Source organism: Lepidothrix coronata, unplaced genomic scaffold, assembly GCF_001604755.1.
Source record: "Lepidothrix coronata isolate B3197 unplaced genomic scaffold, Lepidothrix_coronata-1.0 Scaffold4, whole genome shotgun sequence".
NCBI lineage: Eukaryota > Metazoa > Chordata > Aves > Passeriformes > Pipridae > Lepidothrix > Lepidothrix coronata.
In genome coordinates this window covers 7,118,420-7,145,749 of record NW_016690184.1, presented here as the reverse complement: position 1 = coordinate 7,145,749, position 27,330 = coordinate 7,118,420, and the positions used below count along the sequence as shown (strand labels likewise).

The window sequence follows — 27,330 nt, the reverse complement described above, 5'->3', positions numbered from 1 at the left end:
ATTCAAAATAGAAGAGAAATGGAAACTCTTGTATGTTACAGAGATAAAAGATAGAACTTTTCTTTTTCATTGCTGCAGCAACTTATATGGAGGTTATTTGATAGGCAGCCAGTCTGGGCTGACAAGAAAGCAGAGATGATGACAGCAACCAAGACAGATGTTTCATCTGTTTCTTGACACAATAACCAGCGGGTCTGAGGACTGTGTCTTCTGTACTGCAGCCACTGAGAAGTTCTGGGCTGGAACTGTGTTATGCATGGACCTGCACTTTGGCAGAAGTATCTGGTGCATGCGCTTACCCCCATGTCAGTGAAAGAGAGGAAATAGGTCCTCTTACAATCAGGTACTGTCCTATAAGGTATTTTTATTTAGGTACCAATATTGTACTGTGTAAAACTGTAAAACAAATTAGAAGTATGATTTCCTTTCTGTAGTTAAATAGTCTCTGTGGAGTTTGAATACAGCCCTGGAGCTAGCCTTGTACCTACAGATACCCTTTCTGGAGCATGCTGGTATAATGAATGCTACTGTATACCATATATGTTGTATATATACCTGTACTGTTGCACGGTGTTATTCTATCCCAGATGCCTATTTTCCCTTGATGAATTTCATAAAATGTTTGTCAGCCCATTTCTCCAGCTTGTCAAGGTGACTCCAACCGCAGACAGCACAAAGACTGCTCCCTGCAGCTGGATATCATCAGTGAGCTTGTGGCAGACACATGGTGTTCCATTGTCAAAGCCATGAATGAAGATGTTAAACAATACTGGTCCCAATACAAATGCCTTTTGCTCCAGCCTTTTTTTTACTCACCGTAATTCACCCAGCTAGTCCTATCTCTCTAGCCCCAAATATTCTGTAAGACCAGAGCCAAAAGCCTGCCAAAGTGAAGGTAGACATCCACTGCTCTGCCCTCATCTTCAAATCCAGTCATTACATTGTAGAATGCAATTAGGTTGGTCAAGCACAACTTGCACTTGGTAAATTCATATTATTTTTTTCCCAGTCATTTCTTTTCCCCTTATGTGCCTAGAAATGGCTTACATGAGGATTTGCTCCATAACCTTCACAAGAATGAAAGTAAAGCCAGTTGGTCTCTATCTCCCCAGCTCTTCCTCCTTGTCCTTCTGGAAGATGGGTGTGGCATTTGCTTCTGCAGTCATTGGGAACTTCTGATCACTGCAACCTCTTGAAGAGATAGAGAACAGCCTTGCAGTGATATCAGCCATGCATCCTGCTTGGCTCTGTATTTAAGTTGCTTAAGAAATCCCTAATTCAGTCTTCCCCTGACATTGGTTGCATTCCACCAAACACATGGAAAGCCTGAGAACAGATGTTGCTAGTAAAAACTGGGGAATAAAAACCTCAGCCTTTCTGTCTCCTTCATCACTAGCTTTCCTGTCCACTTGGCCTTAGTCTTCCTCTTTCTACTTTTCTTCCAAGAGAAGCCCTTCCTTCACCAATTTTTACTCTCGCTTAACTTTGGATTTCCTAATTCAATCACTGCAGACTTGGGCATTCCTTCTGTATTCCTTCTGAGCAGCCTATCCATTCTTCCATCTCCCATAGGCTTCCTTTTTCCATCTAAGCCCTGCAGGAGTTCCCCATTTAGCTAGTCTGGCCTCCTTACCCATGCACTGTGTCCTGTGATTCTTCTTGTGCTTTGAGACTCACTCTCCTGGGCTCCTTTGTCTTTCAAAGAAGGAGCTCCTGGGAACTAGCACACCAAAAATCCCTCTGAAGTCCTCTCTTTTGCAGTTCAGAGTTGATATCGCTACTCCCCTCTTTTGCTTTCCATCTTCAAATCCGATCAGTAATTATGTCTAGACCAAAAAAGCCCGGTGCTTTTGTTATTAGAATAAGCTAGGCAGAAATAAAACCAAATTTTATTATTCAGCAAGCTAATTTTTAAAAAAATTATCTTGACATTTATTATTAAATTGATTCTCAGAATATGTTAATATAACTATTATACTGTGCTTTTTTAGTGCAACATCTTTGGCCTCCCTTACATTTGTCACTTTCTCAGTGAAAAGGTGAGTAGTATATTTCTGTTGACGTAAATAACACAACATAGTTGTTTGTAAAGACTCGCTGAATTCCAGAGAGTCCTGTTCATTTATACAAGCTGAGGATCTGTTCCAAGTGTTGGTTCGTGAATTCTTGAAGTAATTTAGATACAGAGTTATTCTTCTGTGTCCATGAGCACCTCTGTTCCTGTGAGTTTGGGGCAGGTATTACACTATTTGGATGGTCTTTGTCATTGAGGCATACTTTAATGCTGCATCTAACAGATAGATCCTCCTCCAGTGTCAGGCTTCCCAGGTTTTGGTTTTATGCATTTTGCTCTATTACATAGGTAAGACATAAGATTTTGAGACAAGACCTCAGGCAAAATAAAAATTTGTGGCTAGACGCAGAGTTGATAAAATGTGCACACAGAATAAAATGAGCATAGTTTGTGCACCTACTCTTATCCAATAGCGGTCTTTTAAAAAACATGACAGTTTAAGGTCTCGCCTTCTCTTTTGGGAGTCCATTTAGCTGCCATGTAGAGCTGCGACTCTTACCTTGGGGACAGGTGACTTCATTCCCACCAGAGCTTTGTAATCCTGGTAAAATCTTCCTGAGTATTAATTGCCTCTTGAGCTAAGAATGGATGGCTCAGCGGCTAACACCAGGCCCAGTGCCACAACACCCTGTAATGGGCAGCGCAAATCCCAGCAGGAAGCATAGTACGCCTACACAGCAGTCCTCCCTGGGGATTTCCCTGCCTATATACAGGAGGGAGAAATGGATGCATGGCAACTTGGGCCAAGTGTGGACGGGAGGTTATAGATGACACTAGCAAGGTCCTTTACAAAGCAATGACTCTTTTTCTGATTTCAACAACTAAATATTCATATGTTGTGTTATCATTTTCTGCTCCTTTCTTTTTTGTTCTCTTCAAATATCATTGCATTATACACACATACAAACACATTACTGCTATAAAATTTTCTATTGAGAACCCTGCCAACTGAAAGCTTTAAAGCAGTTGCTGCACGAAAACTTACAAGAAAATTCTCATATGCTTTGTAAGAGATTTGGAATTTCACTATACAGCGTAGGAAATGCTACGTTTTATATGTATCTCTCTTGCCTATAACTACCTAGTGGATTTTCAGGTTCATTCCAAATAGGCTCATGCTCTAATCGATCATGTCTGAATATGGCATTAGAAAGACCAGTGAACCACAGGTTTATACCATTGAGTGGCCAAGACTTAGCCAACCTGGGGGAGATCCCAAAAGTTTTGCTCTCTTCCATTCCAAAGAGCTGGAACTGGTATCACTTTTCTCTAGGCTTGGTTTTACCATACATAAAGTGAAGGTAATACTTCCAGCTTATCTCAGTAGGGCTATATGGCTAACTTACTGTTTATAAAATGTTTAACCCTGTGGCAAATACTTCCACATGATCTTCCAAGGATAAGTCAACACAAGCCTATAATGAGGACTGGCACTCAGGTTGTCCATCAAGAGTGTACAGATCTACAGAATACCCCCCTGGCAGAGTGAAAGGTGGAGCGTGCACCAGGTCGCACCAGTTCAGAGGCCAAGAGGCTGACACAGCCTTTATGTAACTCCTTTACCACAATTTCATCCTCCACACACCATACAGATAAAGGGGATGGCCAGCACCATTGTTACCACCCATACTCACACAGTTACAGCCAGAGACAGCATAATAGCACTCAACTTGCTCAATCAACGCCCTTCTACCTAACTATATTGCTATAAGCGGCTTCTGTAGGGGACTATGCCCTACATTTCAGGCCATTACTAGCGCAGAAGCAAAGGTGCAAGATCATCCCTACAAACAGCTACACGCCTTCAGGAGGCTGACACACCCAGTGAAGTGGGTGCAGTAGCAGTGACACACACCTGTGGAAAAGACGATTTGGTAGTTAGCGACGTGCTGCAGATCTGACTATACATGTTGCTGTCATTTCAACACAGTGCCCTCAAAACATCAGCCCGTAGTTTAGCATCGTCGTTCTCCAGCATGTACACATATGAAGCCCTCATTGCAAAAGCGTGCTTGCCACACCTCACAAATGATAGATGCTGTGACAGATATCACTGCAGATAAAAATCTTAGCTGTGTAAAAGTATGAGAAACCATGTAAGAAAAGTATCAGTAAGGCAGAACGAGATGGTATACATACAGGTTTTTATAATCCTCATGTCTGTGAAACACTCCTTTTTAAAAGGAAGCTGAAACATGGGTGAAGCTATGAACATGTGAGTATACAACGCATCTCATACACTGTATATGCACATTAGCTTCTTGGTTAGTGACAACTCCCAGAGAGGAACTAATTATAAATTCATCTCTCAGATTGGGGCTGGGAAACACTGAAATAATGGCTCCTCCTCTGGACCAGTACTGAACAGCAGTAGTTTAAGATGGATGTAGCCCAGCCACTGCAGGCCAGTGCTTCAAGTCTCTGTCCAGATTGCAGTAAATGGGGTAAGTTCTACAGTTTAAAACCTGTAAACATAATGATCCGGAGTCAAACCACAGTTAATTAGCTTGGGAGTAAAGCCTGACATGGCTTGGGAGAAAGCTGTCCACCACTTCCCTGGTCTTCTACTTGGGACCAAATTTGCATGCAGAAAGATGAAGAAGAAATGTCAATATGTATAGTGAGTCCTGTGGAAACAAAAGTTGCATTCACTTTGCCACTTGGAATGTTGGATCTGGCCCTTGAGCATTTAAACCAGGATATTAACCACACTTTAATTCTGGTATTTCAGATAGAGCCACAGCAAAAATGGCTGATTTTCAAAACATGAAGTTGACACAGATGAGAAATCCAATTCAGTGCTGATGCCGACAGATGCAAGTGAGGTGGAAGCTAGTGGGAACTTACATCAAAGGTAAGTTTTGGCCAAAGCCTGCACTGAGAATTAACACCCATACTTTCTGATGCATCATTCCAATATATTTGGTTTGGAAAAAAAATATTTTGATGTAGCTAAGTGTACAAAAGGGCAGATGGAATCTAGCAGACAGGTTAGAAGATAAATAGTAGGATCTTTTTTAGCTCCTACAGAAGACTCCCTTTGCAAAAGCTGTGTAATCTGTGTCTGCCTGAGTTACCCCACCTCAAATTATGGAGTTAAAAATATGTTACGTAATAAACAAAAAAAATTAATTAATGCTGAAAGACACTTTGTTGGTTTTAATGTTATTATTTTTAAAAATTATGGTTGTATTAAAAAAGTGTCTTTTAAACTTGTATAGTATAAAGTTGCCTTAAATCAGCCTCTGTATTGAAGCAGATAGCAGTTGTGCTATTGCATATGAATACACTTGAGCCTGTACTTGTTGATTCAAAGATCAGATAAGCTTTTTTTGGCTCAGCTAGCAGTCTTTATAAGGCATATCAGCTTGAAAGCTTTAATGCAAGGAGCATATCAACTGGACAGGCTGTGCAAGAAAATCCCATGCACTGCAAATTAAGGTGCTATTTTATTTCATCGTTTTCCTTCTTGAGACACTGATGAAAACAAATGAAAAAATATGATAGTTCAACAGTTAATCAAAACACATTTCTAAAGTTAAGGTATTTTGAACATTTAAATTTGGTTGTGCTTAACACATATAATACTTTATATGCCTTCCTTATTGGTAAGTGAATAGGCTGTCCCTTACCACATGGTGTAACATTTAGATCTGTCAAATGCTTTGATTCAAGCACCGTTATGCTTTCCCACCAGGAACGTTGCTGATTATGGTGATTCTCTTTGTAGCAAGGCAGAGTTCTTTTATGGCTCTTTTTGTCTTTTGGTGAGCTGTCTGGAGGGATCACTGGTGGCAACATACAAAGTTCTGCCTGCTTTCTTCCTACTACTCTTCATAAATATTACCAAACACACCTGTCTTACATTTTTCCCCTTACAGCAATTTCATTGCTAACCTGAAGTGAAACCTGAGTGGGAATACTTTCAACTAGTGCAGAAGCATCTGCTGATTCATCAAACATTATGATAGAGTATGCTTCACTGAAATTAATGAATATGTGTGTTTTTATAAGCATTACTGAAGGCGCTGGTCATCCGGAATTTGAAAAATTTCTATCACTATTTATTTGTTTCATGAAGAAGCAGAATATGGCTTGAAACAGTTCTGAAATGAGATATAACTGGGGTTTTTTAGCAAAAGATCTGGAAGAAATACAAACAGTTTGTATGTGGAATGGGAACTGTGAGGAGACCTTCCTTGAGGCAGGCTGTCCCACAACTTCCTGTTACCTTCTGCACCCTTCCTGAAGCACATAGACTTGCCTGCTGCCAGCACAAACACCCTGGAGAGCTGGCCAAAGGGACAGAGCGCAGTTGGGAATACATGTGTGCATTCCTCTGGGGTCAGCTGCCACAGGTCTGCCTTCTCCTAGAAGAAATTTGCCCATCTGAGATGTCCAGGTTTTAGGAACATGTAGATTACCAGGTAGAAGATGACAACACTAATTAACAATATTGAAAAATCATCTTTTTCTGACTACCATGCTCCATTCCTGGAGAATGCTTTGATACTATGCCTTCGGATGCCTTTCTCCTTCTGGTCTCTTTAAGTAGAAGACATGGTCTCAGCATTTTTAGATCCACCACATCTTGCTGGGTGCACAAATGTAGGAAAGTAGCTGGAATGTGTTTGGAAGCCCCCAGACACAGACCTAATCTTAAAAGCATGTCCATATACTTGCAGGCTGAAAGTTAAACTAATGAAAATAGTTTGTCATAGATTTCAGCACATTTTTTACAGGCAATCTCAAAGCACAAAGGAAGTTACTGTGGTTAGATTGTTCATCTTCTCCCCATTGTCCAACCTCTGCAGCTCAGTTGTGACTCTTCTCAAGGCTTATTTGCTCTGTAAAATTATCTATGTACAATCCTACAGCCAGTATAAAGGATTTAGTTGCAATCAAGGAAAGTTATTTAATCTGAAATAGATGAAACAGTAAATTGGACTGTATAAACGTTTTATACACAATAATTATTGGTGTCAATTGTGCAAAAAAGTCTTCCACAGAACAAATAAGTAAACATTTTAATACAGAAGTTAGCATATCTAGGCTATTAACTATTAACAGGAATATATATTAATATTGATAATATGTCTTGTTCCTTTTTTGTTCTTTGGTAGGTAGACTGGATCTTCACTCCTTGTGTTGGTGGCACTCTCTTTAGTCTGCATCTTGCCCAACAAAGGCAGTGAAGTGCAATCCTTTGTCATGTTGATTCATTCAGTAGCCCATTCCGTTTCAAGCAAATGGCCATACACCAATTTGAGGATTATGACTCAGTCTTCTGGTTTCCTTTTGATTTAAATGATAGTGTTAAAAAAAGTTCCAAAGCTGTGCTTCAGACAATACTAACCACAATTAAGATTCTAAATGTCCAACAATACACTGCAGTGGTTTCTCCTAAAGGAGGCACGGGAACCACAGCTAACACTACACTGTCTGCCCGCAACTTGGGAAGCAGGTTGCCCTACCCAGTGACAGATCCATTTCAGAGCTCTCACCAGACCTTCTGCCATGATCAGTGCCATCAAAATAAAGCGTAATTCAAGTCACTGTAATTCATGAAGAGTTTTAAATGACGCTTCTCACGTGAGAGAACTAGTAGTTGTCCATACATCCGTGTGCAATAGCCTTGCTTTGCTCCAACTTTCAGGTGGCATTGGGATAAACTGGACTTCCCTGTCCATCCAGGCCTCCAGGGGTTGACATAGCTCCTCTTCTTTTCCCAGTGGAGGTGATTCCTGCTCCCAAACACCTGGTTTTGGTGCAGCAGCTCTGTGGAGTACCTAGTGATGGCCAGTGTGCCTCTCCTGTCCATAGGGCTGGGATCGCAGCAGCCAGGGCAGTCCAGGAGCTAAGCAGATGGTGACTCACTCAGGAGGAGGAGTGTGAGCTGTGCTCAACAAGACTAAGTGACAAGTGACAAAGGTGCTGGTGCACTGGAGAAGGGAGAGGCAAATACCATCTGATCTGCTATCTGCTGTGAGGAAAGCTCACAACTCAGGTGGAGCAGGTCCCCTCCTGCCCCTCAGTGGGCAAACCGATCCCGGGGGTGTCATGCAGCCATCCACACTATGCAGAGAGTGTGGAGAGGGAGGGTGAGAGACAAGCTGGCAGGAGGAGATAAGAAGCAAAGGGTGTGAGCAGCAGCTGGTGCCCTCGCACCAGGAAGGGGGTTCGTTGGGGCTGAAACGCAGGGTGCCGAATGGATGCTCCTTCTGCTGTAGCACCCAGCAACGCTCTGGGCAGGGAAAACCTCTCTGCGCCATGGAGCGAACACACAGGCCTTGGTGTAGCAGATGAGGGGAGAGCGTGGATGGCGCCTGGAGGAGGCTGGTCAGGGAAGTGCCACCAGCCGGTGGGGCAGGGAGGTAGCGAGGTCCCGTTGCCGTTGCTGGTGTTATCCGTGCTGGGAGGAGAAGGGACTTTAGCGGAGGCTCCTTGCAGAAGCAGAAGAGCCGGTACTTCGGTGCGCACAAATGGATGTAACGCGAGCGTGGCGAGCGCCGGTGCCTCGGCATGTCCGTCAGGAGCGAGTGAGAGGGGGGAAGAGAGAAGGAAAATCCAAACTGCTACAAAGCGAGCAGTAAGAACTGCCTGAATTTATTTTTTTTTTTTACCCCGTCTGGTAAAAAAATAACCAAACCAAATCCTATTTGAAAATAAAAAGCCCAGTTAAATCAAGAAGCTCCCCATCGCCGCCCCGCACACTCGGTGAGGGAGGAGCGGGGTCCCCGCGCCGCCCCGCACCTGCTCGCGCCGGGGGCGGCGGGGCGCCTGCGCGGCCGGGCCGTGCGGGGCCGTGCGGCCGCGCACCCCGCGGGCGCCGCCGGCGGGCAGCGGGACGGCGGCCACGTGACGCCGCCGCTCGGCTCCCTGCGCTCGGCTCCGCACCGCGCCGGGCGCTGCGCACCGAGCTGCGGAGCCGCCGCCGCCCCCCGCCTCCGCGCCCTCCACCCTGCCCGCGGGGCACGGGAGCCGGTGACGGGAGCGAGGCGGAGTCTGGAGGGAAGATACCGAGAGATAGAGATTTAAATCACATCCCCGGCTGTAGAAGGGGCAGCAGCAGCAGCAGCCCCGGCGCAGAGGTACGGACGCACGCGCCGAGACAGGTCTGCCGGCTCCGCCGCTGCTGCTGCTGCTCATCATGGGTGCCGCCGCCGCCGAGCCCCCCAGCGCCATGGGCCTCGTGTCCAGCGTGGTGAACGACACCCTCGAGTTCTACCGCTGGACCTGGAGCATCCGAGGTAACGCGCCAGGGCGGCCTCGGCCCCGCCATCGCCGTGCCCGGCGCCCCCCGCCCGCTGCCACTGATGCGCAGCGGCTCAAAATGGCTCCGTCTCCGGGGAGACGCGGAGCGCGCTCCGGCTCCCCGGGACCCCCCGCACCCGCCTCTCCTCCTCGCCCTTCTGGGTGAGCTTGGGTGCTTCGTTTGTTTATCCGCCGTAATCCCGGGTAAGGGCCCGGGGTGCGCGGGGCATCGCGTCGTGGCAAGGTGAGGGTGTCCCTCGGGCGCCCGCGGGCTGGACGGAGCGAAATCCGCTTCCCAGAGCCGTGGCTCCTCTGGTTCCCTCTCGCCGCGGTGTGCCTTGGGGTGGTCATACGGGAATCTGATGCCGGAGGTAAGCGAGGCCCTCCGGTACTTCGTGCCGGAGCTCAGACGGCCTCCGGCTTCTGCGGCAGGTGCCGTGCCGGCAGAAGCCCCGTGCCGGCATCGCGTGGAGTTAAGCAAACGAAATGAGGAAACGATTATTACCGTCAATGCTGAAGCTTTTTGTTTTATATTAAGTGTGTTTGGGTCAGTTTTGCTGTTTTTCATTTTTAATATGCTCCATTTCTGTAATTGCACTCCACGACTGCAATGTGGAAGATGCTGAAGGAAGAGAGAATGTCCTGGAATATGGAGAAATGTGAAAAAGCAGCTTTCAGTGTTGGAACAGTAAACGAGGTGGTAATTTGCTGCAGTGACTAGTAGCTCTGGGGGTGTTATTGGTCAGCGTGAATGGCTCTGTCTCGTTGGTCAAATGAAAGGAGTTGCAGCTTTCATAGCTCATATTGTGAGTAGGCATGGGCATTTGACAGAAGGATCACTTCTCTGGATGTTTTCCTCATTTTTTTAGTTGTCCACGCAGTGATGAGGTCTAGGCTATTTTGATTTAAACCTAAAAACACATGGAGCAAAACCAGAGTGAATGCAACTATGGACGTGTTTTGTGGCAGTATGGTGAGTGGAAATGTGGGGCCTTCATTACAGATGGGGAGCTCACTGCATCAGCAGTCTTTGCTTTTCCACCCCCCTCCTTTCTGCCATCTGTCAGATAATAAATTAATTTTATGTTATAGATGGAAGGAGCTCACTTTTTTCCACAATTTGCCTTCCCATAACATAGGTGTTTTGCCATATTTTAAAAATTAAGCCTACATGCGTATTTTTCTTTTCTGTATTTAACAACTACCAGAATACGAGAGCAAATAAAAATGCTTGCAGCAGCACTGCATTGTAATTTACCAGTGTTTGCTCTCTTTCTCTGCCTCTTGCAACATACCATTGTTTGTAGACTGCCAGGTAATGTGTGAAAGAGATGCTGTTCTAGCCAATCAGTAGCATTTTCAGATGGATATAAAAATGGATGTGAGTACAAAGTTGATATCCTTATGGATTACTTGATTTCTTTGGAAAAAATACTTCAACTTCTGATATGTTTCCTGAACTTCAAACATGTTATTTAAGTCTGTACATAGACCATGTTCGTTGTAAGCAAAAATGATGAGAGAAAAACTAAAAAAAAAAGGAGGGGGATGAAAAAGCAAGTAAATGTAAAGAATGTAACAATAATGTAACTGACAGTGATACTACATATAGAGCAAACTTTCATTTCTTCTCCTCTTTGCAGAATGTTAAGTAGTAGTAGGGTGACTACATTTTGATGGCAACTAAAATATGCTTAAGTCTTACTAATTTTCTAATGCAGAATTTTAAATTTTTGCTCTAAGTTGGGTAGTGTTGCTGTTAACACAGGATTCCATTGTAATGAAATAATCAGTCCTATTTTGTGTAAGAGGTGGAGCGTTTCTTGTTCAAATTCTGAATTTCAGCAGGTTCCTGCAAGGCTAGCTTTGGACAGAGCAGAAAAACATACTACAGTGCTTTATACCCAGTAGTACGTAAACCAAGGTCCTGAAGGGATTACGGTCAGATATGGATAGGCAAAACATGTAATGTCTCACATTGTAGTCACAAGGTAGCTCTGGATAAGAAAATGTCATTCATGAGGCAATGCTGTGTAGCTTTTCAGTGAAATAATTTCTTAATGCATTAAGTTTCACTCAATTTGCTGCTTTTCTGCAAGTGTCTTTGTTCAGACAAAAATAATTGTCTCCATTTGCCATGTCTGAGTGAATATATAGCATCCTTCCAGTACCTAAAGACAGGTGACAGGAGAGGTGGATAGGGAGCTTTTACAAGGCCATGTAGTGATAGGACAAGGGGTAATGGATTCAAACTGGAAGAGGGCAGGTTTAGATTAGATATTAGGAATTCTTTACTGTGAGGGTGATGAGGCACTGGAACAGGTTGCCCAGAGAAGTTGTGGATGTATCATCCCTGGAAGTGTTCAAGACCGGTTGGATGGGGCTTTGAAAGTCTAATGGAAGGTGTCTCTGCCCGCTGTCAGGGTTGTTGGAACTAGCTGATATTTAAGGATCTTTCCAAGCCAAACCATTTTATGATACGTTCAAATCATGAATTCAGCACTGTTATGTGAATTCATGCAATTCACCTTTGTGTCAGGAGCTATGACAGTGATATTGCTCAACAGAAAACTTAAATTATGGCATGCAAGACCATTGCCTAATGTTCAATATCATTAAATAAAAGACTATACCACGCAGCAAAGTTGCTCAACAAATGATGCTATGCAATAGCATTACACAATAATTCATACTGAAACACTACTACACAGCAAAATTACACAACAAAATGTGAAGAAATTTTATTCCCACTACGACTCCTACACTTATTCTCTCCAGTTCCCACTTCCATTTTTTATTGGACACCCATCTGTCTTTAGCCCTGTTCTTAGTATTCAGCAGGATTGTCCTGCCAGCAGGTGTTTTCTCCTGCTGCCTCAGACTCCTGTGATGAGACTTGTGTAGAACTGTGCCAGAATGTCCCACTGAGTTTTGTGCTGCTTTATTTTTGCACATTAAGGATTTGATCTTTTTCCTCCCCTGCTCTGTACTATTTAAAAGCAACTGACCTTTTCTGAGACTAAAAAGAACCCCAAAAGGGTTCTTTATGATGAGCCTAACTGGATTTTGTTTGAATGATGTCACAGGTTTTTTTTCAGCATTAAGCATGCTGTCTAAAGCAGTTTTGTTTGTGGGTTTGGTTTTTTGGAGGTTTTTTTTAGATCTTGCATTTGGGAATAATATTAGTGTTCTGTGCCATTTTCCCCATATATATTATCAAGTACATTTTCAGCCTTACATTAATGTTTTTGCTTGTTCATTTGTTGAAAAATTATTTTTTTTTCTCTCCTTACTTGACTGTGTCTAAAAATCTATTGTAGCTGTATATTCACCTAGGAGGCTGAAGGATATAATTTAGGAAGCCATAAACTTCAAGGGGAGATACAAAGGTAAAAAACATGGTCTTGGTAGTCATCGGAAGAAAAAAAAAGGTGGTCAGAAGAATAGTTACTATCAGGAAGGATGATCTAGGAATTCCATGCCCTTATTTCTGTAAGGGCATGGGACTGGTTCCATGTAATAGCTAGGGCAGGGCTTCCTTCTTTCTCTCAGCTCGAGTAGCTGGTTGAGGTGAGATCTGCCAGGAAGGATTTAGGATATGATTAGATGACTGAGCAAGTGACTTTCAGGGAGGTTCCAGGCTGTGTCCAGGGGAACTATTAAGATAATAACTCAGGACACAATCCAGGAAAGAAGAATGTGGAAATTTCAAAACTTGGGTGAAGAGACCACTGACAGTTGGGAAGGGGGAATAGGAGACTGTGGCTTGAAAAGGAGATTTGTGAAACGCTGTACAAAAAGATTTATTTAGAGGAACTAGTTAATTTGAATGTATTGAGCTAAAGAGCAGAAGGCTTTACTGACTTTGGGTGAGAATGATTGTTCTTGGAGCTCAGAGTTTAAGGAGGCAGGGCCATCCCGGGCCAGCTGGGACTACTTTGGAACAGCAACTATTTACAGCTGTTGCAGTTAATAAGATTACAGACTTTTTCCGTCAGTAGGAAAGGAGAGAGGAGAAAGATGCAAACTTTCACTTTAGTGGTAGGATAGTCTTCTATGTAGCATCTTGTTCAGGAACAATATCAGTTGTAGTTTTTATCAGTTGGGTCAGGAGCATACCACAGTGAGGACGGAAAACATGGGAAATTTACAGCTGCTTGCCTGAAGAGTGAATCAGTGGAACAGCTTTCATGGGAATACAGATTGCCATAAAAACTTTTGCCAGGAAGATCTGGCAAGAATGCCCAAGAAGTTCAGGTTCATTTTCTTTTTCAGTCCAGGGAACAGAACTGCAACAAAACTTGTTTCTTCTTCCCTCATTCATTTCCCCATGGAGAAACCAGCTATGGCCAAAGGATCCTGAATGTTTATGCTTCAGGAAAGCTCATTGGGGTGGTTAGCAGAACACTCTGAGTGCAAGTAGTCCCTTGTATTTGAGGATTTGTGCCAAAGCTGGAGGCAAGTAGAATCCCAGTGAAAGTTCCTCAGAAAGTGATGATGGGGGAGAGAGAATGGTGAGATGAAGGTACAAGAAGCCTATTTCACAGAAACAAAGCAGAATGTGTTCCTAAGCTTTTGGATGGATGGCTGAGCATTAGACTTGGTGATTTGGAATGGTGACTTGGTGATTTTTGATACTTGTCTTGCAGATACAATTTTCTTGGGAAAAATTTCTCAAGGGAACAGTTTTTTCCATCTGTGACCGTGACGGGGTAAAACACAAGGATTAGACAGGAACACACCAAAACCAGGAGAAGCAGTGTAAATGGGCTTGGCTGCCTTGTGGCATAAACACAAAGAAAAAAACCTGTGGCATAACCAGCACTCAGAGAAATTGATTACAGAAGTAAAGAATGTTAAAGACTAGATCATATGAGTCTGCTTTCAACCAAACTGAGCAATAGGAGCATCCCAGTTTATTTGGTTTGTTTCAGATTTAATTGCTTGTCAGTGGAGGGAGGTGATGAAAAAATTATTTATTAGTGACGAAAAAACAGCTGTTGGTATTGAAGACAATTTGCTGGGTGTTTGAGGGGAAATACCACCCACATTTCATCACCAGGAGATTTTATCATATTACAGCACTTGAAAGACATAATCAGAACTAAACAGATACCAAGCATCTTTGGAAATGAAAACATCATTCAGAAAAGTACATTAATGAAATGGAAACGTCTGCTTAGAGATTTTGGATCACCAGGCTTCAAGAACTCGATTATGAGGGAGTAGCATGAAGTGAAGTGAACATTGTGGATGAGGAGCTGAGTTGTGAGTGGAAAACTTCTCTTTCCTAAAATGAAGGGGGGGGACACCACCTGCTCAGCTTGAGCAAAGACACTAAACAGAAAAAAGCCTTCAAAGAGCACCAGCAGGAATGTGATACATAATTCCGTTTGAACACTCATCAGCACAATCCAAAAGCAAAAGGAAGCGTGTAGACAAAATCACAAGAACATAATTTTTGGAAATTAATTTTAAGGCTGTGTAGATAGTGTGTCTTGAAATCTTTGAAGGAAACCAGATATTACAAATACTCCTAAAGGAGAATCCATGGAAAAAGATGGGAAAACAGCTTTATGCAGAATTTAACCAAACTGATTGCATGACCTTAGTACCTATTGCAGAAGGCCAAATAACTAGAAGCTTAAAATTGTCGCACACAGTAAATTGCTGTTGTGGAGTTCTCAGTAAATCATGTTTCTTAGCTGGGGCTGCATGCCATTAGTGAGGTGCAAATCGATATGTGGTCCTGGAGCCGCATACTACAACCAGAGGTGAAAAATCCTTGAGCAGTTGAAACAGCTGTGACATGAAGCAAATTCCACTGGTTGCATAAATTGATCAAGAATAGTATCAGAACTCTTGCTCGTAAGGTAACTTCTCTAGTTGGAGTAACTTGACTAGAAGTTGATTGTAGTAGTCACTGTATTTATTCTGTGCTCAGTGTGAAGAGACATGTAGCAGGGCTATGGTTATAGCTATGGCAGACCAAAAGAGGTTGTATTCAAGGCAGCTGTGCTGTACTGTCCTGTGCAACCAGGGAAGATTGTCAAAGGCTGCATAAAGACAATTAGTAGAGGAAGGTGTAGGAAGCATAGGATGTAGTTCCTTTTAAGGTCTTGTAGATCAGGAGCCATGAGGAATGGGTGAGGCAAAACTCCACTTTTTCCTTTGCCAGTCCAGACAGGTTTTTGGAGTTACTTGATTCACATGGATTAAGAGAGCACTTAGATAAAAGGTGAATGAATGAAAAGGCTCTAAGTGTATATGGAGACAACTTTGAGAGGAAGAATTTGCTAGGATGCGAGACGAAGGGAGGAGAAAAGGCTGTTGTGTGTACTGAAGAGTTTTTTGAGGTAAGGCAAGTGGGGTTGAATGAATGCCCGAATGGCCTGAAAAGCTGCAGCTACATGAGAGTTTATTTATCTAAATAGAATTGGCCATTAAAAGAATGAGACCTTTGGCTTTTAAAGATTGTTGGTATGACTGGAGTGTGCCTGGAGAACAGAAGTTGGCACATTGTGATTTAAAGGACAGATCTGATCCATGAGATAGGACTTCTCTGACTAGTAAATATATGACAGGGCTTTGCTTTCTCAAGCTGTATTTGGAAACTAAATTTTAGCTACCACTGTATTTCATAAGGAACTCTTTGAGTGGGACTGTCTGACTGACATTTTTTTTTAGGAGGATGTCAATGCTGAGTATATAGTTACCAGGTCTCATTTAGGTGACAAGTGGGTACAAGGATACTCAATATTGTCAAGACTCAAGTGCTTCTGAGCATCTGAATTTCAAGGTCTTGTGGCAAATGAAGGCAGCTCTGAAATTCAGGGTTGCAGAGCTCTAAGTGTCAGCTCTGTTGGGATTTTGAGTACTACACCCTAGATTGTAGGCTAAGCAATAAGTAGCTGCAAGGCAAACCTGGAGATGATTTGAGTGTGGCATGGTTTGTATTAACACCCTCTGTGTGTGCTTGGATCTCAAGATAAGCATGAGCTAGTTTATCTTTCTCTCATGGAAGGTGAGGGGGAATAAGCTATCTCAGTTTGGCTTGCAGTTTTGCCATCAAGTTGATTAGAGGCATGGAGCACCTCTCCTATGAGGAAAGGCTAAGAGAATTGGGATTGTTCAGCCTGGAAAAGAGAAGGCTTTGGGGTGACCTAATTGTGTCCTTCCAGTATCTGAAAGGAGACTACAAGAAAGATGGAGAGAAACTTTTTACGAGAGCATGTAGTGACAGGATAAGGGGGAATGGCTTCAAACTGAAAGAGAATAGGTTTAGATTAGATGTTAGGAAAAAATTCTTTCCTGTGAGTGTGGTGAGGCACTGAAACAGATTGTCCAGAGAAGCTGTGAATGCCCTTCCTTGGGAGTGTTCAAGGCTAGGCTGAGTGGGGCTCTGAGCAGCCTAGTCTAGTGTAAGATGGCCCTGTCCATGGCAGGGGGGTTAGAACTAGATGATCTTTAAGGTCCCTTCCAACTCAGTCTGTTCTGTGATTCTGTAACGTATTTAAGAAGAGGGAAAAAAAATGGCGCAGAAGTAATTGCAGCCAGAGAAGGAAGGAGTGAGAATATGTGAGACAAACCACTCTGCAGACACTAAGGTCAGTGAAGGAGGGGGAGGAGGTACTTCAGGTGCCAGAGCAGAGCTTCCCCTGCAGTCCATGGGAAAAACCATCATGAGGCAGGCTGTGCTCCTGCAGCTCATGGAGGTCCACAGGGCAGCAGAGATCCACCTGCAGCCTGTGGAGGAGTCTCATGCCAGAACAAGTGGATGCCTTAAGAAGGCTGTGGCCCTGTGGGAAGCCCATGCTGGACAGGTTACTGGCAGGACTTGCAGACCCCTAGAGAGCAGCCTGCTCCTGAAAGACTGCACCCTGTGGAAGAGACCCACACTGGATCAGTTTGTGAAGACCCGCAATCTGTGGGAAGGAATCAGGCTGGAGAAGTTTGTGGAGAACTGTTTCCTGTAGGAGCGACCCCATGCTGGAGCAGGGGAAGGACTCCTCTTTCTGAGGAGGAAGCAGCGTTAGAAACAACATTTGATGAACTGACTGTAACCCCCATTCCCTGTGTCTCTGTGCAACTGGCAGGGAGGAGGCAGAGAAGCAAGAAGGAGTGGAGGGGTTGGGGAAACTTGTTTATAAGATTTATTTTACTTTTCATTATACTACTCAGATTTTGATTGGTAATAAATTCAGCTAATTACCCCAAGTCAAGTCTGTTTTGACCATGACAGTAATCTGTGATCTCTGTGTCCTTATCTCAACTCATGAGCCCTTTCTTCTGTTTTCTCTCCCCTGTCCAGCTGAGGAGGGGAGTGATTGAGTGGCTTTGGTGGGTACCTGGTCCCCAGCCAGGGTCAAACCACTGCATTCCTATTTCATTTCATCCATCCCCCTCCCACATGTGCTCCTCTCTTTCAACATAATCATGAACTCTTGACTGTTTGGTTTGTTTCTATCACATCTTCCTATTCTTTTTATCTCTTTCAGCTGTATCTCTAAAGTGTCTTCCTCCAGCCCTTGTATATGTTATGCTTAGTTTACATGTTTGACCATGGTGTTTCCGGTTTTTTTATCTGCTTATAGACAACATCTCCTTGTTTCCCTCTCCCAATTATAACCAATATGAGAGGTTGTTTTATTTCTTTCTGAATGCTCACAGAATGTTGCTGGAAGAAGGAAATTTATCAACCATATCTTTAACTTTTTCTATTAAGCCAGGAAATCTTATCTCTCTAGCCAATATTTTATGCCCTTCTATTCTTAGAGTATCATTGTAACACATTGTCTTTAAGATACTCTAAAGGAAAAAAAAGGAAGTAGGAAATACAGCTGTTAAATTGAGTAGCTCAGCTTTAAATAGGAGACTTCATAACCATATTTTTTGTTTGCATTTAATATTTAGTGGTTTGCCGAGAACAGAAATTCTCACACACAGAGTACCACTTTGATAGTTAGGTCAGATTTTTTTCTATACTGTCTAATCTCCATATTGGTGATCCATGAATTTTTGATCAAGAGTAAAACTTTGTTTCAGAAACCGTTAGAGAAGCTTAGATTTAGGGGCCATGTGTTACCATGGAAGGTAACACGACTGTGGAAGTGAGGAGACTTAGTTGTAGCAGTTGTTGGGGCATGGACATTATGTAACTGCCAAACTGATGATTTTGCTACTGTATACTTAGTGAAAGATTCAGACACTGATCATTCTTTTCACCATCTTTGGGTTAAAAACATTTTGGCATTCAGTTCATGTTTTGAAAATCAACATTTCAAAATTAGTCTCTTTGTATGCTGTTGGTTTCTTCACCCCTAATTTGTCATTAACAAAGATGTTAAAGGCATGTTGAGGAGTTAAGTTCTAAATGTTTAGAGAGTTGTTTTTCTTTGGAGGCTTTGACTGATGTATTTGTGTTAGGTTCACAGAAGACCTAATGTATCCCACAACTGTAAAAAATACTTCTGCCTCTGAACTTTGAAGAGCTAATGCATTTCAATAACTCCTTTTGTAGTTTTTAATCAAAACAAAATTCCCTCTTCATTCATCTTTCTGTAAAACCAAAGTGATGAGCATTCTTGTGGTGATGCAAACAGAAAAAACAGGTAGTTTGTCAGAGACATTTCTGTGCAACTTATTGCAAATTTTCTCCAGTAGCTTTCTTCTATTTTTGAGGTAGATTTCACTTGCCGTTGCTGGTTTTCATACATGCTCGAAACTGCATCTACAAGTGTCTAAATATTCATCTGCAGCCCTAAATTATTCTGTGTTACAAGAGCAGCAATGTAAGTTGTTTATGTTTGCAGTGTAGTTAAGCATCACTATCCTTCCACTGTGTTAGCACATTAGCAGGACATGTATCAGTGCTCAATTTACTGTCTCGTGTATGCTGAGTATGTAACACATGTCTCTACAGTGGATAAGGCCTTGCAGAGTTATTATTAAACTGTTGTTAATAATCCTTCACATTTTTCAAGGATTAGATTTAAACTGAGGAAATCTAATAAAAATATCTGTTTATGGAGAAGATAATCATATTCTATGATCATCCCCTTCAGCATTATAAAATACTGGATGGACCAATAGCCTAATCTGTTATTGCAACATTGAATATGCATAAATCCTGTGTTTGTATTGCTGCTTATTGATACCCCTACAACTATTCTCATAGGACCAAACCTCAACACTTTTCTGTGCAGTAATGACGTCTCCAGTTTGAGGTCTGAGAAATAGTTTTGGCAGAAACCAGAGAAGAGTGAGTAAAAGTTTCAGTAAGGAAATCACTGTAGAAGGAAAGTTTTATGCAGTACTTTTATTGCTTTAGATCTACGTAGACATGGACTGGATCATGAAGTCTGCAACTAGTTTATAAAACTGCATCTTGTGCCTGGATTGGGGATTTTTTTTGTTTTCTTCTGTTTATTCTGTAACATACAATGTTTAAGAAAAGGCATGCAGGTATTACTGCACTGGGAATGCATCTTGCATTTGTGATGTTTGGAAAAGTAAGATTTGACAAACAGAAGCCCTCAAGGCATGAAGCATTCTTCTATCTTCCAAATCTTACGTAAGCTTCAATGAGGATTATATTTTTATTATTCCCTGAAACAGAGCATTTGCACTGTCCCCACAAGTAGTCATAATCAATGGAAGAGATAAATCAAATATAATTCGAGCAAAGTAATCTCTTTAGACTTGAAAATCCTCAGACTTGATGTTAAATAGCTGTGTCTCTTGAACTTCATAATAATTCCATTATTATTCTTGTCTTGAAACAAGTAGGTTCTGTAATTGCTATATACAGGTGCAAAGAAAATATGGTATTAATGATTGAATGATGGGAGTCCTGAGAGGACTAGAATGCTAGTTAGAATAATGGGAAGGGTAGATAAAATACACCTGGCCTTTTAACAGCAAGGCATTCCTGTTACTTTATGGAAGTTTATGAAACATGCATATTACACAGATGTTCATTAGCTGCAGGAGATATTGTTCTTAGCTGTGTGGCATTTTGATTTTATGTTTTTGTATATAGCTTTAAGGAAGACTAAGTGGTCGATTACAAAGCCCTGAAATTCAAAACAAAGCCACAACTGGTTATAGGTCATACCTGTTAGTCTTGTCTTGCAGTCCTTTTGGTGCTGGGACAGCTTTCATTATTAATTGCTCTTCAGGCTGAATATTCTTATTCTTGCACCTTAGTTTTTAAAGCAACAGTGCTTTGCCATAAAATTTTTGATGTCTCTTGTTCTTGACCCAAACAAGTTAGTTTGTTCTTAACTATTTAAAGCTTGAGGGAACCTTTATCCATCCTGTGCATGTCATCCTTAGCTTTACCAGTAACACACATAGGACTAGATTCTTTACTGTGAGGGTGGTGAGGCACTGAAACAGGTTGCTCAGGGAAGTTGTGGATGCCCCATCCCTGGAAGTGTTCAAGACCAGGTTGGATGGGACTCTGAGCAACCCAGTCTGGTGAAAGGTGTCCCTGCCCATGGTGGTGGTTGAAATTATGTGATTTTTAAGGTCTCTTCAGTTTAGCAGAGAAAAGTATAATAAACTAATTAAAGTTTAATCCTAATTCCTTTGGATTTAGAGAGCAAATTTATGCAGTGGGTCTAGTTAACATTTTACAGCAAGCTGCTATATGTTCTACTGGGCTTTCCACCTCTGAAAAGACATACACTAAAACAGGAAATTCTTCTAAGTAGGATTGCTTAGCTAATATATGTGTTAAGGGAAGTTTCATGGCCTTTGTTTGTAAATGATGCTGGATTCTTCCTGAATTAGGCACAGGTATCTTTGACCCTGTCAGACTCCTTAGAAATATCCATAGGGCCAGAAGACTGCAGACATTGCCAAGTATGATAGGTAAGAAAGAAGCTTAAACTGGACATTTCTTGTGTCCCAGTTGTTTTGCTTTCCTCTAGCAATCTGTCTGCACAATCCTGCCTTGGAGGACGTAGAGAATTTTTGTGACTGAAACAATGACGAGGCTATAGGCATGTAATTTTAGTTCGTGCGATAGCTTCAATCTACTGTCATAGGATTTCTCATAAATAATACACTGAGATAATTAGCAACATGACAAGAGGAAATGGCCTCAAACTGTGCCAGGGGAGTGTCAGTTTGGACATCAGGAGGAATTTTTTCACAGAAAGGGTGGTCAGACATGGGAAAGGGCTGCCCGGGGAAGTGGTAGAGTCACCATCTCTTGAAGTGTTCAAGAAAAAACTGTATGTGGCACTTAGTGCTATGGTTTAGTTGACACAGTGTTCAGTCAAAGAGTGGACTTAATGATCCTGGAGGTATTTTTCAACCTTAATGATTCTATAATTCTATGAATTGAGGATTAGGGTGCAATATGTGCAATGAATAATCAATATCAAAGCAGGTAAGTTAATTCAAACACTAAAGATGTTTAAAAGAATAATTAATTTTGGGCCATATGAACTGGTCTATTAAAATCATAATAAATAAGTGCATAGAAATTTTTAACATCTATAGATGTTCGATCCAAAAATATATGACCTCTCAATTTTTACTCTGCAGTGGTGCTTCTCTATCAGTCTTCAGTCTCAAGCAGTGCAGCCCATATAGTTAGTCACATACTGTTATAAAGGCTAAGCTTCAGCTGTTTTTGTTCCATTTGTACATTCTGAGATGTTAGTCAAAGACTGAGGGTTTTTTCTTGGAATCTCTACAAACTGGTAACAGTAAATGTACTTCTAAATTGTTCTGATATGTTCATCATCATCATCATCATCATCAGTTTAAAAGCCTAGGGTCTAATCAGGTAGATGCTTTTTCAAGTTTACTTTCAACTGAGCCAGTCTGCAGTGGTTGTGTAGCCACAGTGAACCTTGTATTCACTTGTAAATATTTACATGGCTGAAACAGTATTTTTAATACAAATGGAGAAAGAGAAGTATGCTGTATAGAGTATTTATCTGTAGCCAGAAAGAAAAGGGGAGAATGGGACAATAAAGTACTGCAAAACGATCTTCTGTGAAAGCTTTGTAAACATTTTAAGGTGTGTAAAGTTTTGTTTCTCATGTTTTCTTACACGGGTTTTCATTTTGTAAGAGCCTTCAATTACAGTGCTAGTGTAACTAACAAGACATGGGAAATTCTTAGATAATAAAATATTGTAGTTCATAGAACAGTGCTCCAACTAGCTAATATGGGGTTGCCTTCCTCATATTGTGGAATTTAAAATTTCACTCATTTAAGGAAATCTTTCTTAAACTTGAGATTGGGCTTTGAGAGGACTTCTTCTAAAGTAAACAGTGTGATCTGCAGAGAGCTTTCACAGAACTACTTTTAAACAGTTGCCATTATTTCTGCAGTGTCTTTGGAAATGTAATTGGACAGATGGATGTGCTGGATTGGCACTGTAAGTGTCTTTGCGCTGAGAATAGTATCAATAGCTATTAATAACTTTGAAAGTCTGTTCAGATAAATTAGTGAGTAGCGACCTTATAGCTAAGGAATACATAGTAAAAGTAAAAATAAAGACTATCTAAGTTTTGATTTTTGAATCTAACATGAATGCAGGGAATCTCAAAAATCACGTATTTTAGTAATGTAATATTTTCCCCTAAAACGAGTATTAAAAGCAGAGGTAGTCACCATTGTACTGTTTCAGGATTTCTTTTGGCGAATGTCAGAATGACTGTGCTATGCATTTGTTTGCTTATTTTTAAAGTTTGAACTTCTAGAGGAAAGGAAAAAAAAATTGATCATAGGCTAAGTAGTATGCAGGAAATTGAACCATCTAAAATCCTTTCTGTTGAAAAGGAAATTCTAAACCACATTTAACAGCAGTGTTTGTGTATTGAAACAATTACATTATGTTTCACAGAAGTTCCTTGCGATTTTAATACTAACCATCACTGCGACCTTACATATTGAAATACATCTTCATTTGACATCTATATTTCAGTATAGGTTAATTATGTTCTCTTTGGACATTATCAGGCAGGATATTCAGTGCTTTTCACTGGTCCTGCTCTCGTTCTTCCTTTGAAAAAAAGAATCAGAGGATTATGTGTGTATTTCTTGTTCATTTCCCCACGTAAATATTTCCATCCTGCAAAGGTAGGTACCTCAGGGCAATTTCAATCGTTTTTATATATATATATATATATATACACACACATATACATACGTGCATACATAATAAGTTATTGTGTTTCTTGTCCTTGCAAGGTGAAACTTTAAAATATATTTACACTAAATGACAGAAAACCTTGTGTATATAAACATTTCATACTATTTCCTTGCATGACAGTAATTTTCTATCAGGAACAAGTTAGCAGGTGCCCTATTCTACATTGGATTCATGTTTGCTATAAAGTGCAACTCTAAGTGTTTGTTCTAAAACTTTTCCCACCCTACCAAAACAGAACTGTACTACAGGCTGTGCCATCGCAGCAGACATTTTATTTGTGATCAAATTAGAATCTGGGTCTTGGGATTTGAAAGACAAACGCATTAATCCCCTGAAAGATTCAGTCAATCTCTGTCAATTCTAATCAGGTAAAGGCATTGGTCATTTTGCTTCAAAGCAGCTGGAGGGATTTTTTTAAATCAGGGAGCTGGCCTTTTTATTTCAAGCTTATTTCATCTTGCAGGTAAAAATGTCCCTATTACATGTGAAATAGTGAAGGATTTAATACACTCATATGTCCCCTGAAGCTATCAGAGTGCTTTCTAATTTGCAGAATCTTTTGTGGTCATCAGCACCAGCTACTAAGTAGGACACAAAATTCTTCTGGTTTTGCTAAAACAAGGTGGGGATGGAAGGGAGGAAGGTGTTGGAGTAGCTTGCAATGTTTATCACTAAGCAGATGACTTAAGAGAGTGAATTTATCTTGGTTTGAAAGAGAGTATATGAAAAGAAATTTGGAGCAAGGGTCTGCATGTTACTGTGGTTTTTGTGTAGAACATGGACAAGGAGGCTTGCTGGGTAAACTGAAATGAAATTGGTTTTGGAATATCTTCTGTGCAATAAGAATGATTCGTGGAGCTGATTTTAAATGCAACAAGTTACTTTGCATTATTCAGGAGAGGTCTTGTGATAAAAAAGTTCTGGAATGAATAGTAGCATGTTTTCTGATGCCACAGTACTAGTAAAAAATACTCATATGCAGAGTCTCCTAGATGCCTTTAAAATAAATGTAAGGTCATGTTAGTTAGCACAGCGGGAATTAGAATAAAGTTTTTCCTGTAGATACGTTTCTGTTTTGGCCAGGATGTACTCTAGAACTGAATTGCCTACCCTCTCATACAGGCATTTTGTGTTTGAAGTGTAATTAATTGTCCTAGAAGAAGTCAGGCCCCCAAAATAGCAGTCGGATGCCCTGGGCAGTGTGTTATGAGATCTGTATCAGTAATCTATGTTTTTCTTGCAAATACTTAAAGACTTGTCTCTGAGATGTGGCTCCAAAAACCCTTTGTGGAGGGAAAGTACCAGGCTGAAACCATGGTATGGAGGAGTAATGGCAGCTTTTCAGGTGCTCTTATGTTGTTGTCAGAATTAGTGAAATATATCTCTGGGTTTTTTCCAGTGAAGTTCTTCAATTTGTAGTACTTGTGGAAAGGAGGTGAAAGAATTGTTTACAGTGCTGATGAGGTATGAGGCAAAGCCTAGTTACAGCTGGGCTCTAATATAAGTTGTCCGTTTGTTTTTCCTTTCACCCTCTAGTGAATCCTCATTCTTCCATCTTTGTCTTCTGCCATAAAAAGAAATCTGGAATAGGTCATGGTTTCCTATTTCAGCAGTGGGTGGTAACACTCAACTCCTGGGTAAAATTACAATCTATCTTTTCCCTTTTTTACATTTCTTTGTATTGCCACTTCAGCATTTAATATACCATGAAACACTGTGTTATAAAATAGAAGACAGATTCTCTAATGTGTCTTTGCCTCTTTATTCTCTTTATATTGCTTACTGCAAGAAAGCTGGGAAAGCAACTGTGTCTCTTCCTCACCTGCTGTTAACTCTGTGCACACTACAATGAAGTGAGATGTGGATTTGATTGAGACATGACACACGGACTATTCCCAGAGCTGCTTCCTAACTGACACCTTTCTTCTTGCTTCATGATGAGTCTTTGTCTATTAATTTGTATCAGATAGATTATGAGGTTCTTCATTTCTTTTTTTAATAGTGTTATCTTTTATTTTTAAATTCAGATTGGTAGAACAATTGCTAAAATCAAGCAGGAACTAAAGTGTAAGGGATATAACTGTGTAATAATTGGAATGCATCAGTGATTTCTGCTTCAGTAGGTGATATTCTGGCTGGTTCCAGGAACTTAGTGAAAAGTTAAGAGGTAACTGTCTTCTCTCACTTTGTTCGGTTCTGTTTCCACTGCCTGTGTTTCTACAGCCAGTCTTCTCTTTTTTTTTTTTTTTTGCACTCCTCCCTGTCAAAGCACTCTTTGCTTTGTCTTGCCCTTGGCTTCTGTTGGTGGCTGTGGCTGCAACACTGAATCCCATCATTCTGGCAGTGTCAGTCATGCTGGAGGTTTCCATGCAATTAGGATGAATTCTTTCTTCTGGTATTAACAGCTGTAATGGAAGCAGCTAGGCTGGTTTCTCTTTCTTCATTTCCACTTCTTTTTAGACCTCCTGGTATCTTACTTTGAATGTGCAGCTCAGTTATTCTTAAATCATCTGGATATAAGAAGAATTAGTGTTCTGTGTGCTCTCTTTCTGTAGTTCATAATACTTGTTTATGAGAAATAGAGGGTCTCATGAAATCTGCTCCTAAAATGAGGTTCTAATTTATGATCTTAAGGACAACAAAGGAAATGAGAAAGAAGTGTAGGAGAAGTAATGTCAGTGCTGTTCTTTACTTTCCTCATTGCATTAGAGTTCCTCATTTTCAAGATAAGTAGAGTTTTCTAACTTACTGGTTAGTATGCCTGGGATTAGGAATTACTTTTTGATATAGGGATTTTTCTCTGTCTTTGAGTTCTCTAAAAGAAACTTGTCCTCTAAGTAAGCATGTGGGCAACTGCATTTGTGAGTTTGCCCACAAATGACTGAGGGCATGTGTTTTAGATGTCTGAGCTTCCCAAGGAGCCCTGTGATGTGATTTCCATATGAACTATGACTAGCTTAAGCAACTAGAAGGTATTCCAGTTAATATCAGAGCTGTGCAGTATCTGAAGTTCTGATAGTTATGGATTATTTACCTTTTATATCTTGCTACAACTTGAGATTAGCCTGCAGGGCACAGAGGGCACACACGACACATGGGACGACGCGGGCGCTGAGTAAGGAGGTGTCATTGTAGTCTTGCTTCCTTTCTCTAGCAGAGCCATCTTCTAATCCTACATGTCACTGGTTCATCAGGCTAAGAGCGTTTTTTTGATACTGATCCAGAACTTAATACAGCATATTCTGGGCTCTGAAATATGTGTAATGTAACTCTGAATCCCGTGAGTGGCTGAAGCAGACTATAAATAAAACCTTTGTTTCCCATATGGCAGCACAGATTAACGAGAACCATCCCTTTAAACTCTTCTATTTAATTGTTTTTCAGTACCATTGATAGTATTCTGTTTGTAACATGAGACTGACCTACATCAAATAGCCAAAGTTCTTGATTATCATCATAACACCTGTATAAAATTAATAGGAGGGTTTTTAGTGCCTAATTTTAAACTAATAAAAATTACTGGTTTTATCAGTATTTTCCCAAATTTATGTATCTTTCATTTGCAGTGGTGTTGCATATTTGATTATGTTGCCACTGCAGTCACTGTTCATCATAAGCAAACTGGGTTTGGGGGGATTAGTGGGTTGAGTCGTGTTTGTGCTCATGTGATACTGTTTGCTTTACTGTTTTGGATTGTAGAACTGGACAACAGAGCTTAAATAACATAATGAATCTCTGTGTGAGGTAATATGATATAGTGTGTTTTTTAAAAAAAACTATTTTCTTTAACCTTCCTAGAAAGAATGAGTGCATTGTGTTTCTA

At 41.1% G+C, this 27,330-nt stretch overlaps 1 protein-coding gene across 3 annotated transcripts in view; it reads left to right on the top strand.

Moving 5' to 3' along the window:
• The first annotated feature begins 9,018 nt into the window (after positions 1-9,018).
• ELOVL4 (ELOVL fatty acid elongase 4) overlaps positions 9,019-27,330 on the top strand; it is a 32,935-nt gene continuing 14,623 nt past the window's right edge. The window contains exon 1 of one of the 3 annotated variants that reach the window (XM_017823756.1): positions 9,019-9,324. In XM_017823756.1, the coding sequence (XP_017679245.1) occupies positions 9,225-9,324 (100 nt within the window). In that variant the 5' untranslated portion in view covers positions 9,019-9,224. Of the gene's footprint in view, positions 9,325-9,792; positions 9,876-9,947; positions 10,026-27,330 lie in introns of those variants that run through there. The other 2 variants (XM_017823765.1, XM_017823775.1) reach the window with 2 other exon arrangements.